Source organism: Paracoccidioides brasiliensis (assembly GCF_000150735.1).
Source record: "Paracoccidioides brasiliensis Pb18 unplaced genomic scaffold supercont2.1, whole genome shotgun sequence".
Classification (NCBI taxonomy): domain Eukaryota; kingdom Fungi; phylum Ascomycota; class Eurotiomycetes; order Onygenales; family Ajellomycetaceae; genus Paracoccidioides; species Paracoccidioides brasiliensis.
Genome location: NW_011371358.1, coordinates 924,945 through 940,452, shown reverse-complemented (window position 1 = coordinate 940,452; position 15,508 = coordinate 924,945). Strand labels below are relative to the sequence as shown.

Genomic DNA, 15,508 nt, shown 5'->3' with positions numbered 1-15,508 from the left:
CTGCATCAATGATGTTGCTCAACAGCCCTTTTACCATCTACAGGGCTACAATTGTCTCAGGAGCACTGGGAGCGCAATAAAGGCACAGAAGCTGACCATCCGATACGATAAATTCTTCCACCTCCCGAATCCCAACAATGAGCCTTCTATCCCCGTCGTAGCCCGCCCAACATGTTCCGTCTTACTCGTTTCTCAGCATACATATGGACTCTTTCTCTCAAGCCATCACCGCAATGCCGACGGCTATCTACATTGGCTCCTCCTGAAGGGAATGAAGGGAAACAGGGAATACATGAAACCACACCCGACGAAGCCTCTGTAGAAGGTGTTACAGCGGACGTCAATTCGCCCGGCGCATCGGGCCAAAATAAATGGTGGCCATCTGCTACTGACGAAATATCCCTCAAACATGCCGATTTACTTAAAGCGTTTGGGCTGGCTTCAATACCTCAGTCGGATGACACGGGTGTGGAAATAAACAAGCTCGGCCAAATACGTATCACGAATGAGGAACAAAGTCAACAGAAGCACAAAACGGCTCTTGTGCTATCTCGCGCCCCGGCTTGTCTTGATGAACGTGACTTCGTGTCAATTTTGGGACCGGGGAAATATCTTCGTCAATGGAGAGCTGCCAGAGGACTTGAGAAAAGTGAGACTTCCTCTCTATCGTTTGTGAAACGAGAGTTCATGGGATGTATTTCCTATGGTATGCGCAAAACTAACAACTTATATCTGCGGATGGTATATAGTAATCCCCATGCGCTTTCATGATACCCTACGGCGCTCGAACACATGGATCCTGATATTTTCCAGCCCCGCCTCCGCAAAGGAATTCCAGGATAAAGTCCACCGCCTCCACAAATTTGCCCGAGACAATCTCCCCACCTCCCCCTTAACTAAAATTGTTCCACCACCCAACTTCAGCGCTGGCGGTGCACATCAGCATCGCTTAAGCGACTACACACTCACAGCACCATGGCTGCGACTTTCCCTAGTTGCCCACCTAGCACCCTTCAATGACAAAATCCAAGACGCGATCGATCTTCATAAAAGCCTGGCATCCAAGCGGATCGATGGCAAAGCAGGTTTCCCGGTTCGCCTGTGGCTCGAGAACCAGTACCTCTTCACTCTTAAGAAGGAATACGTCCGTCGATTGCTTGTGTGGGATGGGCAGAATAGGCGGACGCCATGGCAGCTGATTGAAGATAAGGATACGATTACCTCGCTGTCAGGGCCCTTTTCAAACGAGATGTTAACCCCGGATGAGGATGAGGTTCTGGGGAGGGGGGAGAATTGGCGCATTGCGTTCCAGAGCGCGGCTGAGGCTAAGAGGTTTGTCCGCACGTGGCATAGGAGTGTTTTCCCTAGGCTGGATTCGTTGCTAAATTATCCGGATCCGCCGCCTATAATCAAAGCTGAGTGTTTATTTGAAGGCGATATATTTTGATGGCACTTATTTTGAAAGGAGACTCTGGACCCTTGAACTACGGTGACCCTATATATGTAATTTTATATATGTTTTTCAGTACAATTTTTTTTTTTTTTTTTTTTTTTTTTTTTTACCTGAGCGTAACCCGCATTAACCATTGTACATTAAGAGATCAAGATATCAAATGAAAATATTCAATGTCACTAATGGCATCGATCATTCACAATAGACAAGATGTTAGGTATTAATATGGGTATCAATGTGTAGTAGCATGCTGCGTAGATATGAAACGATGCCTTACACGATGAGAAACAACCCATAACATTGAACATTTTCAACAGCCACCAAATTTTTGATTTGCATTGCCATAAGATATCGTGATTCAATATCAGCCACACTTGCGTTAATAGGGTAACTCTTTACATTAAATTGACGCAAAATAGGTTCACTTCTGGAGGGGCGGATATCTGTGTGGAATATATGAAACAAAAAACAGCGCGCAAAAAGACGAAATGACGCCTTCTAGAGGAATAAACATAGACAGTATGGGGGGGGAAAAAAACTAGGGAAATAGAGGACTGAAAAATAAAAAAGAAACATGTGAAACGCAGTAATAGAATCGTATCGAAAGAGGGAAATCGATAGGGCACACAGAAAGCAACATATGAGAAGAGAATGTCAAAGGGGATGAAGAATCGGATTGGCACGAGTTGCTGGGAAGATAGGGGGAAGTAGGTGCGGAACCTGACGACGTCATACGTAAAAGCCGAGTTTAATCGGCTGCAGGGGGGAGAGCTGAAGGGCAGTGTGCACTGGCAACAAGACTTATGTCCCTTAAAAAGAACAGGAGCAATAGAAGGAAGCGAGAGAGAAAACAACAGCAAGCATGAAAAAAACATGCTGATAATCCACTTGCAAACAAGAAGAAACAAATGCACTCTAACAACATTTCCCCCCAAGGTTACTGCCTGCCCCGCCGCCTTGATGGTCTATAATAACACCCTGGGAGCCGGCTTGTTCAGACTTAGTTGTGTCCATGACTCTCTTGATATCAGATGCGAGTGTATAAAAAGCCTTTTCAACGTTGATATTGTTCTTGGCGGAGACTTCGAGGAACGGGATGCCTAGTTCATTGGCTAACTGCTGGCCTTGCTCCGTCGATACGGCCCTCTTCTCTTCCCAGTCGCATTTGTTGCCAATAAGCATTTTATGAACTCCTTCGCTTGCATGTTGTTCAACGTTTGAGAACCATGTTCGGATGTCTTTGGCGAAGATTGAGAAGAAGGAAGAAAACAAACGTTAGAAAGGGTATTCCATAATATTAAATCCATAGGTGATCCAACATCAACGCAGGTGCATTCAAAGGGAGGTGAAACTCACTGTTGAAAGACCGCTCATCGGTCACATCGTAGACCAGAAGTATTCCCATGGCGCCGCGATAGTAAGCCGTGGTAATCGTCCTGAATCGCTCCTGTCCAGCCGTATCCCATATCTGCAACTTAACCCGTTTGCCGTCGAGTTCTATCGTCCGGATTTTGAAGTCAATTCCAATTGTTGTGATGAAAGATGGGGTGAACGAATCCTCGCTGAAGCGCAATAGGCAGCAAGATTTCCCAACGCCGGAATCACCGATGAGCAGGAGTTTGATCTGGGTTCACGGGTATAAAGTTAAATTTTTTTTAAAAAAAAAACAAGAAAACAGCACTACCAAGGGGAGTAATCAATTTCGGGGGTTTGAGGGAGTGAGTATTGTCATTCCAGGAGCAGAAGAACATACCAAAAAATCGTAATTTCGTGTACCGGCCATGGCGATATCCAAAGCGGGAAGGGGAGGAAGATGATTATTGTGAGCGGTGGGATCGAGGCGTGGAGAGGTTTGTGAAGGGGATTATACAGAACCGGATGAATCCTGCAAGAAACGAGAGAAGTTGCCGTCGAAAACCTGAACCTGACTCAGCTTTAGCTCTAGTACAGGGAGGCAATCTGTATGTTTTGTCGGGATCCGAATGAACGGGGAGTTGGTTTGAAACGGCTGGCAGAGCGTAGAACCGTCTTCGAAACTTGGAGGCTGAGCGCGGGAGGGAAAAAGAGCGGCGAGAGTGCTGCTTAGGATATTGTTATTGACTGATTAATGGAGTATCTGAACGGAGCATGATAGAGTGCAGCGAAGTAACTAAACACCAGGCTCCCGGTTTAAGTATGGTTTGGCTGGTGAGTGATGAATGGTGGGTCGTGAGTGGTGAGTGGTTGAGTTGGGTTGGTTGGTTGACACTGGTTTGGTAGGTTGTTTTTAGTTGGCCGTTGGCTGCCGAAGGGAGCTGGGGGCCGGCAGTATGGGGGGTACCTCGTGTTTGCCCGTCCAGCCTACACAAATCGAGGTACCGTGCCGTTGGTTACGTAATTAACTCATCATCTCATGGCCTCAGGCGGCAGAATTGCGGGCCCCATTTTTATATCCGCAACTTTTCTGCATATTACGATGCAAAAGAATGAATAATAAACCAATTATAAGTATCCTCCATATTTAGCCCAAGCTCCTAATCCAAGATCTTGTTTGAAATGTATTCAAATGTTGCGATTGTGACAATTTATCCCACAGAAGGTAACTAGATAGTCCCCTGGTTGGATCAATAATTGCATTGCTGAAACCGTCATTTGCGACTTCAATTTTATATAGTTTGACTTGCCCATGCCATGCAACAGATGCTAAAGCCCCCCGGCCTCCAGTTGTTTGAGTAAACTTTTACTAATTATCATTCTGACACCCTGCCTGGACAGACCCACAAAATTGGACTCTGCATATGGCGCCCAGAGACGGCTGGGAATCGCAACTCAAAGCTAAATGGAAGCTTGTAATGCCAGCAATCCTCTTAGAATATCCTATCCGATATAGGATTCTCACTTACCCCCTCTGGGGATGAGGGGTAGCATGGTTCATTAATATATTTTGAGTGTCTTACACCCTAAGTTAACCATCGCAGTTTTGATTCTTCACGAAGTAATAGGAACCCAACACGTTCTCAGGCATTTATAGAGATCAAGAACCGGCTCTTCAAAAACGACAATACCTACCCAATTAATATCAACTTCATTCCTATAGCCATGTCAGAAGAAGAGCAGAAACGCGGGGAAGAGATCCTCCGTGTCTTTAAAGAAGCTTTCGGCGAGCTTCTTGCCGCCGACCCAGCTGCCTTCAGAGTCAAATTCCGTAAAATGGCAGCGTCAGCCTTTGCCTTCTACCGCGGCTCTGCATCTCTGTTCTATAATGACTTGCAACACGAGCAGAAGGGCAGTCCCTACCTCGACGAGCACACCAGCCGAGTCTGGATCCACGGCGACTTGCACGCAGAGAATTTCGGCACGTACATGGACAGCCAGGGCTGTCTGATTTTCAACGTCAACGACTTCGATGAAGCTTATATTGGCCCTTTCACCTGGGACGTCAAGCGCTTCGTCGCCTCTATTGCACTTATTGGCTACGCAAAGGCCCTTAGCGATAGCCAGATTACCACCCTAGTCAACACATATGCTGCTGCGTATCGTGAGCGTATCAAGGCCCTCGCCACCAATGTGAACGGCCATTGCAAGGACGAGCACGGGAATGTCCTTGGCTTCAAGTTGGACACCGCCAAGGGCTCCATGCTTGGCGCACTGAGAAACGCGCGTTTTAACACCCGCATTGGCCTTCTCAATAGCCAGACGGAGATCCATGACTTCGATCGTCGTTTCCGCGCGGGCGCTGGCACCATACAACTTAACGACAAAACGCGAGCCAAGGTCCTCAAAGCCTTCGACCAGTACAAGGAGACGCTACCTGATTCAAGCGTCCGCAGCCGTCCCCAGGCTCAACGGGTCAAGGACATTGTTGGCAAACGCGGCGTCGGCATTGGCTCAGCTGGCCTGCCATCATACAACCTCCTCCTCGAAGGGAACAGCGACGCTTTGGAAAACGATATCATCATATACATGAAGCAAGCGCAGGTCCCGGCTGCGTCAGCTTACATTTCTGACCCTGCCATCTGCAGCTACTTTAAGCATGAGGGACACCGGACTGTGATCTCGCAGCGGTCCCTGCAGTCATATGCGGACCCGTGGCTTGGTTGGACCGAACTGGATGGCGTCGGCCAGTTGGTAGCAGAGGTTTCCCCCTATGCGGTGGACCTCGACTGGTCGGACATTAATGAGCCGCAGGACATTGCTGCCATCGTTGCTGATTTGGGAAGGGCTACGGCCACGATGCATGCAGCGGCAGATAATGAGAGTGGACATTCGGAGCTGGTTCCGTTTTCCACGGAGCAATCCATTAACAAGGCCATCGAGGCGGATGAGAAAGGGTTTGAGGAGTTGCTTGTCAAGTTTGCGCATGAGTATGGTGCGAAGGCACAGCGTGATCATCAGATTTTTGTGAACCTGTTCCGCAATGGGCAGATTCCGGGCCTGTGAGGATGATTGGCTTTTGTAGCTGCACAGTACGTACTCCTTAGGCGTTACTGTCAGCAGTCTACTCTAGGAAATAACCTTGGAAAACCCAGCGGCTTTCAGCGTTGAATCCTTTTTGAACCAGGGCTTAAAAGTCTCACTGTCCTTTTCGTATTCTGGTAGTTATAGCGTATCTATTAGGTTCAGGTCAGAAATAGTAAATGACATACCTCTCCGCTCCTTAATATTCTTCGTTATATTCTCCTATTTTCCTTCTGTTTTCTACTTCAAGCCACACCAGGCCTCTTCCTTGCCGTATTGTTGAATATAGAGTGTTTGTCTTTTGGCCCTACTTTGCTAATACTATCTTGCACTACCATTTGTCCACTTTTCCTTTGATTTAGTTGTGCCAAAGTCGTAAATTATCCATAAGTCACCTGGATAAGTTAAATAACTGAATGTATGGAACGCGAGAAACGGGCTAGGATTAGTCATCCAGAACTTGACTTGGCTAGTTTAATGCAACTGTCAACAATAATTAGACAATTGAGCTCTGTTCTTCCTCTTTTATTTTATTTTATTTTATTAATTTTATTAATTTAATTTAATTTAATTTTTTTTTTTCAAATAGTTTTGGATCTTCAATCGGCGCCCTTGCAGCCCTTCAGCAACTATAGCTAACAGGCGGTGTGTGCCTTGCATGTGTTAAGGGTGATATATCAGCTCGAACAAGGTCAAAATGCTCATATATCAACAGGAGTTGAAACTTGCTCCCTTGGAATCATTCTTCCCTCAGTGATAACTATCCGGTAGATATCCACCCCTCGTCCCGTCTCAATTCTTTGATGTGAGAACAGGCTCAGGCTGCTTTCGTCCGCTTGGTAGGCTTCAGGTCGAGCCTACGGGCCCAAACAATGGAGTGACCGTGACAGAGAGAATTCCAGACTCTGCACCGTACCAACACGGAGATAATCAAGTCAAAGCTTGTTGAGCTGAACACGATACCAGACAACGTGCAGTACCCCTTCAAAGGGGGAATTCGTCTGACACAAAACATGCTGGCGTGTTGTGCAAAAGGCTACATCCTTCTCTGAATTTGCTGATGAATGTCTTAAGCACTTTCCGATGCTCTATGGATTTGAGCGACTTTCTTGCTCAGATTGAAAGAGAAGAACGCCGTGCCGGGTTTTGCCCCGGACCGTTTCGATGAAGGTATCGATCACAGGATGGAACAGATTCACCCCGAAGATGATGGTGAACAACGCCGTAGGAAAGGAGGCATTTTTGTCAATCTTCCACCCCGAAATCTTGGATGAGATTTTCAACCACCTCCCAAAACTTACTGATGTATGGAATTTAGAAAAGGTCTACTCTCGAAGTGCGAGCACCAGCGTTTGGATCTCTCTAGGCCATAGGTTTGTGACATGTGATGTTCAGTTTTCCGAAGGCTCCTTATATACTATTAGCGGGCGTGTCAAAATTTCTTTCGCATCCTTGAATATGCGGAATACAGATTCCCTCGCACCAGAAGTTTTTGTCTGGTGTGGGAATGTGTAGACCGAGTCCTGAGAAATATAGACAAAATTCGTGGCTCAGGTCTTGCAATACCCGATGTTCCATCTTCAAAATTCGTTTGGTTGCAGTGAACTGGAAAAGGAGATTTTATTGTCACATATCACCCAGGCTTCTCAGGTGACTTTGCATTTTGTCTCTCTCCAAGCTGCCAAGTGATTTACAAAGTCTCAAATTAAGACAAATTCCAGGTGAGATCCCCAATAACATATAGGAGGGTGGCTAGTGAATAAAATATCTTTCACTACGGATAAAAATGAATAGGATCAAGGCAAGCTTTCGGATATTTTGGACATGTCTTACAATGTGAGTTTTCCAAATAGCCTTCTTGCCTTGCCCCTTGAAAACTTCTGGAGGAGAATAAACAGAGTTACTGACCCCCTCTCAAGTCCGTTGGAACTTTAAAAACTAAGCAATCTCTATCTACTTCGCCCCTGGTCGAGATATCTTGGGAGGGACGCCCTCCCCCCAAAATCTCTGGTTCAAGTGCGACCTATCGACTTGGGACCCCAGTTGGCAATGGCAGCAAACATTTCTACTTCACTCGTAATATCGACAAAATATCAAAATCAACTACTATACTTAACTAACAATCCCCAATTTAGAGAGTGTCGATATTCTGTTTGATGACGGCAAGCGTACCACAATAGGGTATCCAAAGTTGGGGTTGGTGTGCAATGGCTTGTTCCTCGTTGGTCGTGATATGTATTGGAGAGGAGATCACCACTGTTGCGTATTCCTTTTAACCTTCCTACAATGATTGCCCCTCAAGGCTGGTTCTCCCATTACATACGGCTATGCTCTGGAGAAACTATACAAACTTAGGTCGCTGCGTTGTTTCTTGGGACACTAACGCGAAGGATTGGGTGGTCTTGAAGCTTCACTCGGACTCTCCTTTTCGTCTAATGTGGGTTAGCTGATCCTGTGTGAATAGGGTAGCTCTGGTCGTTGAATTCTATCGACTTACTAACAGGTTTTGGAAACAGGAAGAATGGAAGCTTCAGACCTTTGAATGTTTTCGTCCGCTCGAGTCTCTCTCCGCAGCTACCCTACCTCCACCAAAAAGTCATTGAACACTCAGAATTGGAGATCGTCAATGTCCTCTTCAGGATGCTTCGGGGGGACCGGCCGTTACTGATAAATCTTGGATTACGGGAGCTTTTCTGAAAGCAATACCCGAAAACGGGGGTTTATCATGGTTAACATGCAGGTCCGTCGTTTGATAGAATTGTTGGCATGAGGATATCACCCAGCTAATCCCAGCCCAGCCAAAAGGAAAGAAAGAAACATCCACATAGACAAGATTTATCATAAAATCATAGCAGCCGCCGGCCCTTTCCCATGTCATCTCTATCAAGCAGAATCATCAAATATATATACTTTTACATCATTACATGAAAAGCAAAACATTTTCTACATATTTCCAAATACGCACATAAAACTTCCGCTTACTCCTCACCTCGTCCACTTCGCATAAGTCCATCTCACCCTCTCCAAAACCCTCAATTGCCTCACAACCCCAACCCTCACATTCAACAACTCATTAAGATCTTCCTTGAACTCATGATACGTAGCTCCAGGCAAGAGGTTCTGAGCCCGTTGGTCGAGAATGTCAGTTTCGTAGATTAATAGGCCGTGGTCTTTGTAGGAGAGGATGCCATCCTGGGTTGTGGTGGAGGCGGTTAGGACGCGGTCGACGGCGCTAAGGTGAGGTGTAGGAGGTGTTAGACGGACAGGACGAGGTTTTCCTTTTTCTTTCACCCACTTTTTTGGGGGCAGGTGAGAGGGGAGAGAGAAAAAAGTTAGTTGGTTACATACTTAAGTGCACGCGTCATCTCACCCTCCCTCTTCCCGCGTCTCAACCCAGCCCTATTCCCAAATATCCCATAGATCCACGAAAACACCGCGTACGAAACAAGTATTCCAGGCGTAAGTCCGACAAACCTGGCCAAAAATCGTCAGCGTACATTTCAAATATATATGTATATAAAATAAAAAACCATACCACACAAGGGAAGCAGTGATGAAATAGTATACATACCCAAACACCAATTCCTGACTTTTCAACAACGCATCAATCCCCCCCATAGCAATCTCAACATCTACCTTTGTTTTCTGAATCTGTATAAGCAACGCCCGCACCAGATCACCCCGGACCGTGCCCACAAACGGCCTCCTCAAATCCCTCTCATACGCCACAAGCACAGGCGTCAAATCCCCTTCGCGAACCTTAGCACGCAGCGCGTCCGCATCCGCATCCACATTCGCATCCGCAGTTGCATCCCCCTGTGACCAGGAGGTACCCTGATGCCGCCCATCCATCGCAAAATCAACAACCATCCTCTCCAAACTCGACCGATCAGCCTCCAAACTTGCCTTACTCATAATCGCCACCTCACTCCTCTCATCATGGCGAATCGTCCCGACAAGCCGCTTGAGTGGATCGATAACCCAGTTCACGCCGAAGTCAACCGTCGTCGCGCCCAGCTCCGTCAGCCAGGTCCAGAGCTCCTCGCGCCTATTGGTGAGGGTGTTGAGCACCGTGCCGAGGGAGAGGAGGAGGGTCGTGGCAGGAATCCAGTAGCGGATGAGGCGGGACGGGTAGCTGTGGGCGTTTAGGCGGGTTTTGGTGGAGTGGTGGTGGGATGGGAGAGAGGTTTCGAGGATGTGGAGGAGTTGGTGGAAGATGTGGGAGGGTTGAGTGGCAGAGGGGAGGTGGTGGGAGACGGTGGTGAAGATGGTGTCTTCGAAGAGGGTGATTTTGGAGTTGTCGTCGAGAGTGCTGATGTTTTCTAGAACGGTGCGGAGGAGGATGACGGTTCGGCTGATGGTGTCTTTCCAGTCGCCCAGGTTGTCTAAGCAGGCGTTATCGGCCTCATCGTTATGACTACCACGATAGTGATCAGAACCGTGCGTATGTCTGTGGGCATTCTGATCCCCGCCACTCTCATCCCCCATCTCAAACACCAACCCCTCCTCCACCAACAACCCAATAGCACATGCATGAATCTCCCTCATCTTCTTCAGCTGCTTCCTCTTTCCACGCACCTGCGACCTACAGAGCGCAAAGGGAGTGAAAAGGCTCATCTTAGCCCGCACCAGAGATCGCTCCCTGATATTCTGATGGACGATTGTGTAGAAATCCCTCCAGCGGTCCGTGAAACTCACTGCCACAGAGGACCCAGCATGGTGAAGTTGTTGTTGCAGCTGCGGCTGTTGTCTCTGCAGCTGGAATGTTTGGAAGATATCCCGCGCCTGCCCCCAGAGTCTCAGGGGAAGGGTTTGCATGGTATATAAACCAGTGTAGAAGTGGGAGCTAAGGACTTCGTCCCAATACCAGATGCCGTCGTTTAGGGGCAGGCTTTCTTCCAGCAGTGCGCGCATGACGAGGCCCAGGGTCTGGACTGTGGCCTTTGCGGCAACGATCCATTCGAGGTCTGTGATGTAGGCATCTTCTCGTACTCGTTCTTGATTTCTCTCCTCTTCCGCCTCGGTGGGTTTAACCTCTGCGCCGGTCTGAACGGAGATATATTGACGAAGGAGGTGGAGGAGATGGGAGCGGGTCAACAAGGGGTGTGAAGGGGAGCCTACGGAGAGAGCTCTGGCGATTGTAGCGAAGGTGTGTATGGTTGTTGCAATGGTGGTGGTGGTGGTGGTGGAGGAGGAGGAGGAGGAGTCATCGCCTTTTGCTAGTAGAGATGCGGCTGCGGCGGGCTGCTGGGCTATTGCTTCAGAGATGTGCAATTGGATCCTGTCGATTTGAGCATCTAGCCGACGTACTTGGCTGGGTATTGGTTAGCATGGACGGCAGATAGAGTGCGTATATTATTGGGTATATCTATAGCATTCTCTATGGGGGAGGCTAAGGGGGATGGGACAGAGGCATAGAGATTGTCCTGCAACGTACTCGGAGACGATGGACATTCTGCTGGATAGCTGGCTACAGGATGGAAAAGGATTATCTATCCGGACTCATGTAGGTAGTAGTCAGGGAATTGGCGGCATTGAGGTGGTATTGGGTATCATGTTAAAACGGGCATATATTAGTTAACAGAATAGATATACTGTTGTTTTTGACATCGGGGAAGCAAAGACAAGGCTGACTTCCGTAGGAATAATGTGATACGAACTCATCGAGATATTCACATTATACTAAACATTTTAAAATTACACATAGAGTAGACCATGTAGATATATATGATAGGTTGCTTGACTTAATAATTGATCTGAAATGTAAGACTCCCAATATTCAAACATTTAAAAACTAGATGTGAGCATGGATGAGCTTGAAGCGGAAATATCAATTAAAACTTCACCAGGAATGTTTGGTGTCCAAGGCCGAATTGTGCTATCATTGTGCTTCCTGCAAAAACCAAGTGAAAATTCGTGACTTTCCAGCCACGCCACCTGAAAAAAACGCATGATAGTAATCTCAAAATCCCCAGAAATAAACAAACCTTAGAATCTTTATAGTCAATTTCAACATTATCAAACAACGCGTTTTTGACCTTGTTTTTGCTCTATCCCCTCGTCCGTCTTTTGATGCACAATTAGCGCGATTTCATTAGTGTATATTATACGTGATATTATTGACTAAATGGTGTAATATTGCGTACTATTTGGTATTGGTGTATTATAATAAGCTAAGCCTAATTAGGTTATATAGATTCTTCAGCTCTGCCAATGCCATGGAATTCCTCCCAGCATCTAGTTTTCAAGCAAAGAGCCACATTCTTACATGCTGAGCATCCAGATCTTGATCTAGGAGCTTGTCTACTCTCCTGCTGACCTAGCTTTCGCATATATCAACACCAGACACAAATTGTAGGCTTTGGTAGAGAAATTCGTTGATGAATAAGCTCTAGATTTGATCACTCATGGGGTAGATCATCATGGATCTTCAAATTGAATTCAAAGAGTTGCTGATAGAGCTTCTCACAGAAGCTTATATGAGTAGGAAGCCTAGAGACTCCCTGCTGCTTCATATATATATACTGAAGCCTCCACGCATTGACAACAGCAGCATCCAGAATCCAATAGAAAATAGGCAACCAGGTCCGATAGCTCACTCTACGAGAGCTATAGGAAGCTCTATACTGATTTGCTAGGTCTCCTCCATTCATATTATGATTATAGTCATCAATAATCTTTGGAATCTGAAGGTTCTTCCTAGGTTGATTCTCAAAGACTGGGCGGACTATATGAGCATTGGTAGAGAGTTCTCCAGGCCGTCTTCAAAATCATTCAATGAAGGTGTCCAAAGAATGAATAGTAGTAAGAGCTAATACCATATTATTGTCTTGCCAGGCTAGACAGAGGACCTTATTCACTTCCATAGCATGTAGAGTATTCCATAGAATACTCTTTTGAATGCTCTCAAAGCTCTGCTAGAATAGGGAGAACCTGATTAGAGCAGGTAGTCCCACAAGCTCCATAGTCATGCTCTCAAAGTAGGTGGAATAATTGAACAGAGGTAAAGTAGTTGTCTAGGTAAATTGAGTATGGAGTGACTTGTTGATTAGCTGACTCTTCAGCAGAAGGCCTAGTAGGAGCTTCACTAGTAGAGAGAGCTTTGATGATAGAAGCTTCAATGATAGGAGTCTCAGTAGGAGGTCTAGTATTTGATTCCTCAGTAGGTCTAATAATAGGGATCTTAGGAAGCTGCTGAATCATATTCATGACCATGGATCCAGTTCTGGTAATTCCTGGAAATTGAAACATAGGCATTATGCCCTGCCGGCGGCTAGACCAGGAAAATGTCCAAAGATATCCATGTTCTGCTAGTCCAAAAACCTTATATCCCTGAGGAATTGGCTTAGCAGGCATCTTATATGTGTGCTGACTTCAACCAAAGCATCTAATCATGATTTCATCAATGGAAATCTCTGAGTCAGGGGTGTAATATTTCCGGCAGGCATTATGGAAGTTAGAAGCCAAAGGCTCTATCTTATACCACCAATCTTTATTCTTGGAATCTGGCTGGCGAGCTTCTTGAGGGTTGGATATATGGAAATAGTGCTTGATTTGCTCAAAACATTTCAAGGTCATATAGGATTGAACTGAATGAATAGGACCTTCTCTCAGATTATTCCTCCAATAATGATCAGTCCAGATGGATTTATGAATCCCCATATAGATAAGAGCTCCTAAAAGACCTTTATTTCCTCTGAAGTGGTCTTTTTCCATGGATGTTGCTGAATAGAGGTCTTCAATTCCTTAGATGTTTCCATAAATATAGAGGGTTCTGCAGAAGCTTCCATAGGGATTTCCTCTTTCTTATCCTTCTTCTTATCCTTCTCAAAGCTCTCTGGAGCTTCATTATCAGTATCTCCATCATCTCCCTTCAATTTTGCATAGAGATTGGTTGAATTGATGATATTGTGAATGGAATCTTCAGAGAAGAATAAAGGTAAATAAGGCATAGGGGCTTTGAACATCAATATCTGGTGGAATATGAAGATTTGGCAGCCGTGAACTAGGTTCTAGAGGAAGAAATTTTGACTGATTCTAAAGGTGGTTATCTCTGCAATGACTTCCTCAACTGTTCACTTGCGTTTTTTGTGTTGTTTTTATGTGTTTTTATCTGGCTCTAAGAAAGGAATTAACTAGTTTAAACATAGTAGTAATTGAAAATGAGAGAATTATCTCCAGAACCCACAGGTAATTCCATGGTAGGAATACTTGTTTTCATAGCTGGCTGCAGGGTGGGTGGGTGAAGCTGAGAATAATGGAAATATTCATAAAATCGCATTGGCATGCGTTGGGAGTGATCAAACATGGTTTTCACAAATGAGTAGAGATGTTTGAACCAATAATCTTACATACATTTTAGTATGAGAGATTATTGGTCAAATCATTCATTTTAACTTGGTAGTCAATACACTGACGTAACTGCACTAAAATGTGCAAGTCGCCAGACGAGGAGATACTTGTTTTCTTAAAGATCTTTGAGGGAAGACTCCGACGGATACCTGAACTGAGACATGACTAGTGTGAGTTGGGTGCTTAACAGGGACGAATGAGCTAGTGCAACCTGAGGCAATGTGTCCAGGTCTTGCACAGTTGATGCACACGTCTTTCCGCAGCGTCAGCACCAGAGATCCCAGAGACTCTGAACAGTTTCGCGGCAGTGATAACTGTGGCGTGAGAGGCCAGGTACATTGCACTAGGTTGCCAGTCCATGGAATCGGTGGAAGCGGTGATTGTGCGGGGTGAGGTTGAAATGAACCTGGAAGCGCAGCTCTGAATGGCCTTCACCAGGGGCTTGTTTTCGTCTTACGGAGGTTGGTGCAGTATTTCACGTAGTCATCCGTGTCAGCCTGTAAAACCGTCTCTCTCAGAACCTCTAGGCTAAGGGCCTTCTGAAACATGCTGATCTTAATCTTATCATCTCATAATTGTCCTTCAGCCTCCAGAATCTTCCGGTCAAAGGTTGGGAGAAAGGTTGCAAGGGGGAGGCTGCACTGACGAGCACTTTGAAGCCAGTTGGGAGCCTCCGAGGTGAGGGCAGGGTCTGAAAAGAGAATGTCCAGCTGGGTGAAGAAAGTCTCAGGATCAAGAGGAGCAGCACTGTTTGCATTCATCCATGGATGGAACTGGGTTGCAGCAGCACCGCTGAGGCGGCTGAACACAAACTAGATCTGCTCATCAAGTGAATCAATGATTTCGCCGTCTACACGGAGCTTGGCTCTGGCGTTGAGTCACCAGGTAGGATATCGGACGAGATCAGTCCCATCAAAGGTCTCAAGTGGGGTGAGCTTCACGTTCGGGCGCTTGGTGTCAGGATCGTGAGAGGGAGTACAACTGGGCCGCAGAACAGTGTTTGTTGGAGGTGTGCTAGCAGCAAGCGTGGTGGTAGTAGCAACAGCCAGCTGAGTTCTCAGGTCTTCAAGTTCGATACGGAAGGCTTCATCCCGCGAAGCCTGCTGATGGAGAAGTTCTTGAAGCCATGCAGGTGCGCCTGCAGAGACATCTTCATGTCCCATACTGTCGTCCATGGTCAGGTCGTAAAATTCTTCTTCATCACTAGTGATAGAGACGCCGGCGGTGAATCGCATAAACTATTATGAGACCAGGGTCTTCAGACCT

The 15,508-nt window shown here is 46.3% G+C and overlaps 5 protein-coding genes across 5 annotated transcripts; 2 read left to right on the top strand and 3 right to left on the bottom strand.

Moving 5' to 3' along the window:
• Positions 1–171: 171 nt before the first annotated feature.
• Positions 172–1,447, top strand: PADG_00283 (uncharacterized protein; the record flags this gene model as incomplete). Its single annotated transcript, XM_010757460.1, has 2 exons — positions 172–649; positions 750–1,447. The coding sequence occupies 2 exons, from the start codon at positions 172–174 to the stop codon at positions 1,445–1,447; spliced, it is 1,176 nt and encodes a 391-aa protein (XP_010755762.1).
• A 921-nt stretch (positions 1,448–2,368) lies between these two features.
• On the bottom strand, positions 2,369–3,236 carry PADG_00282 (GTP-binding protein ypt2; the record flags this gene model as incomplete). Its single annotated transcript, XM_010757981.1, has 3 exons — positions 2,369–2,691; positions 2,810–3,077; positions 3,207–3,236. The coding sequence occupies 3 exons, from the start codon at positions 3,234–3,236 to the stop codon at positions 2,369–2,371; spliced, it is 621 nt and encodes a 206-aa protein (XP_010756283.1).
• A 1,295-nt stretch (positions 3,237–4,531) lies between these two features.
• PADG_00281 (uncharacterized protein) lies at positions 4,532–5,872 on the top strand (the record flags this gene model as incomplete). The annotated part of the gene is made up of 1 exon (XM_010757980.1): positions 4,532–5,872. One exon carries the CDS (start codon positions 4,532–4,534, stop codon positions 5,870–5,872), a length of 1,341 nt encoding a protein of 446 aa, XP_010756282.1.
• A 3,003-nt stretch (positions 5,873–8,875) lies between these two features.
• PADG_11076 (uncharacterized protein) lies at positions 8,876–13,246 on the bottom strand (the record flags this gene model as incomplete). Its single annotated transcript, XM_010758377.1, has 5 exons — positions 8,876–9,122; positions 9,239–9,364; positions 9,462–11,204; positions 12,416–12,652; positions 12,948–13,246. The coding sequence occupies 5 exons, from the start codon at positions 13,244–13,246 to the stop codon at positions 8,876–8,878; spliced, it is 2,652 nt and encodes an 883-aa protein (XP_010756679.1).
• Positions 13,247–14,811: 1,565 nt separating this feature from the next.
• PADG_11075 (uncharacterized protein) lies at positions 14,812–15,417 on the bottom strand (the record flags this gene model as incomplete). Its single annotated transcript, XM_010758376.1, has 2 exons — positions 14,812–15,054; positions 15,142–15,417. 2 exons carry the CDS (start codon positions 15,415–15,417, stop codon positions 14,812–14,814), a joined length of 519 nt encoding a protein of 172 aa, XP_010756678.1.
• Between the last annotated feature and the right edge of the window lie 91 nt (positions 15,418–15,508).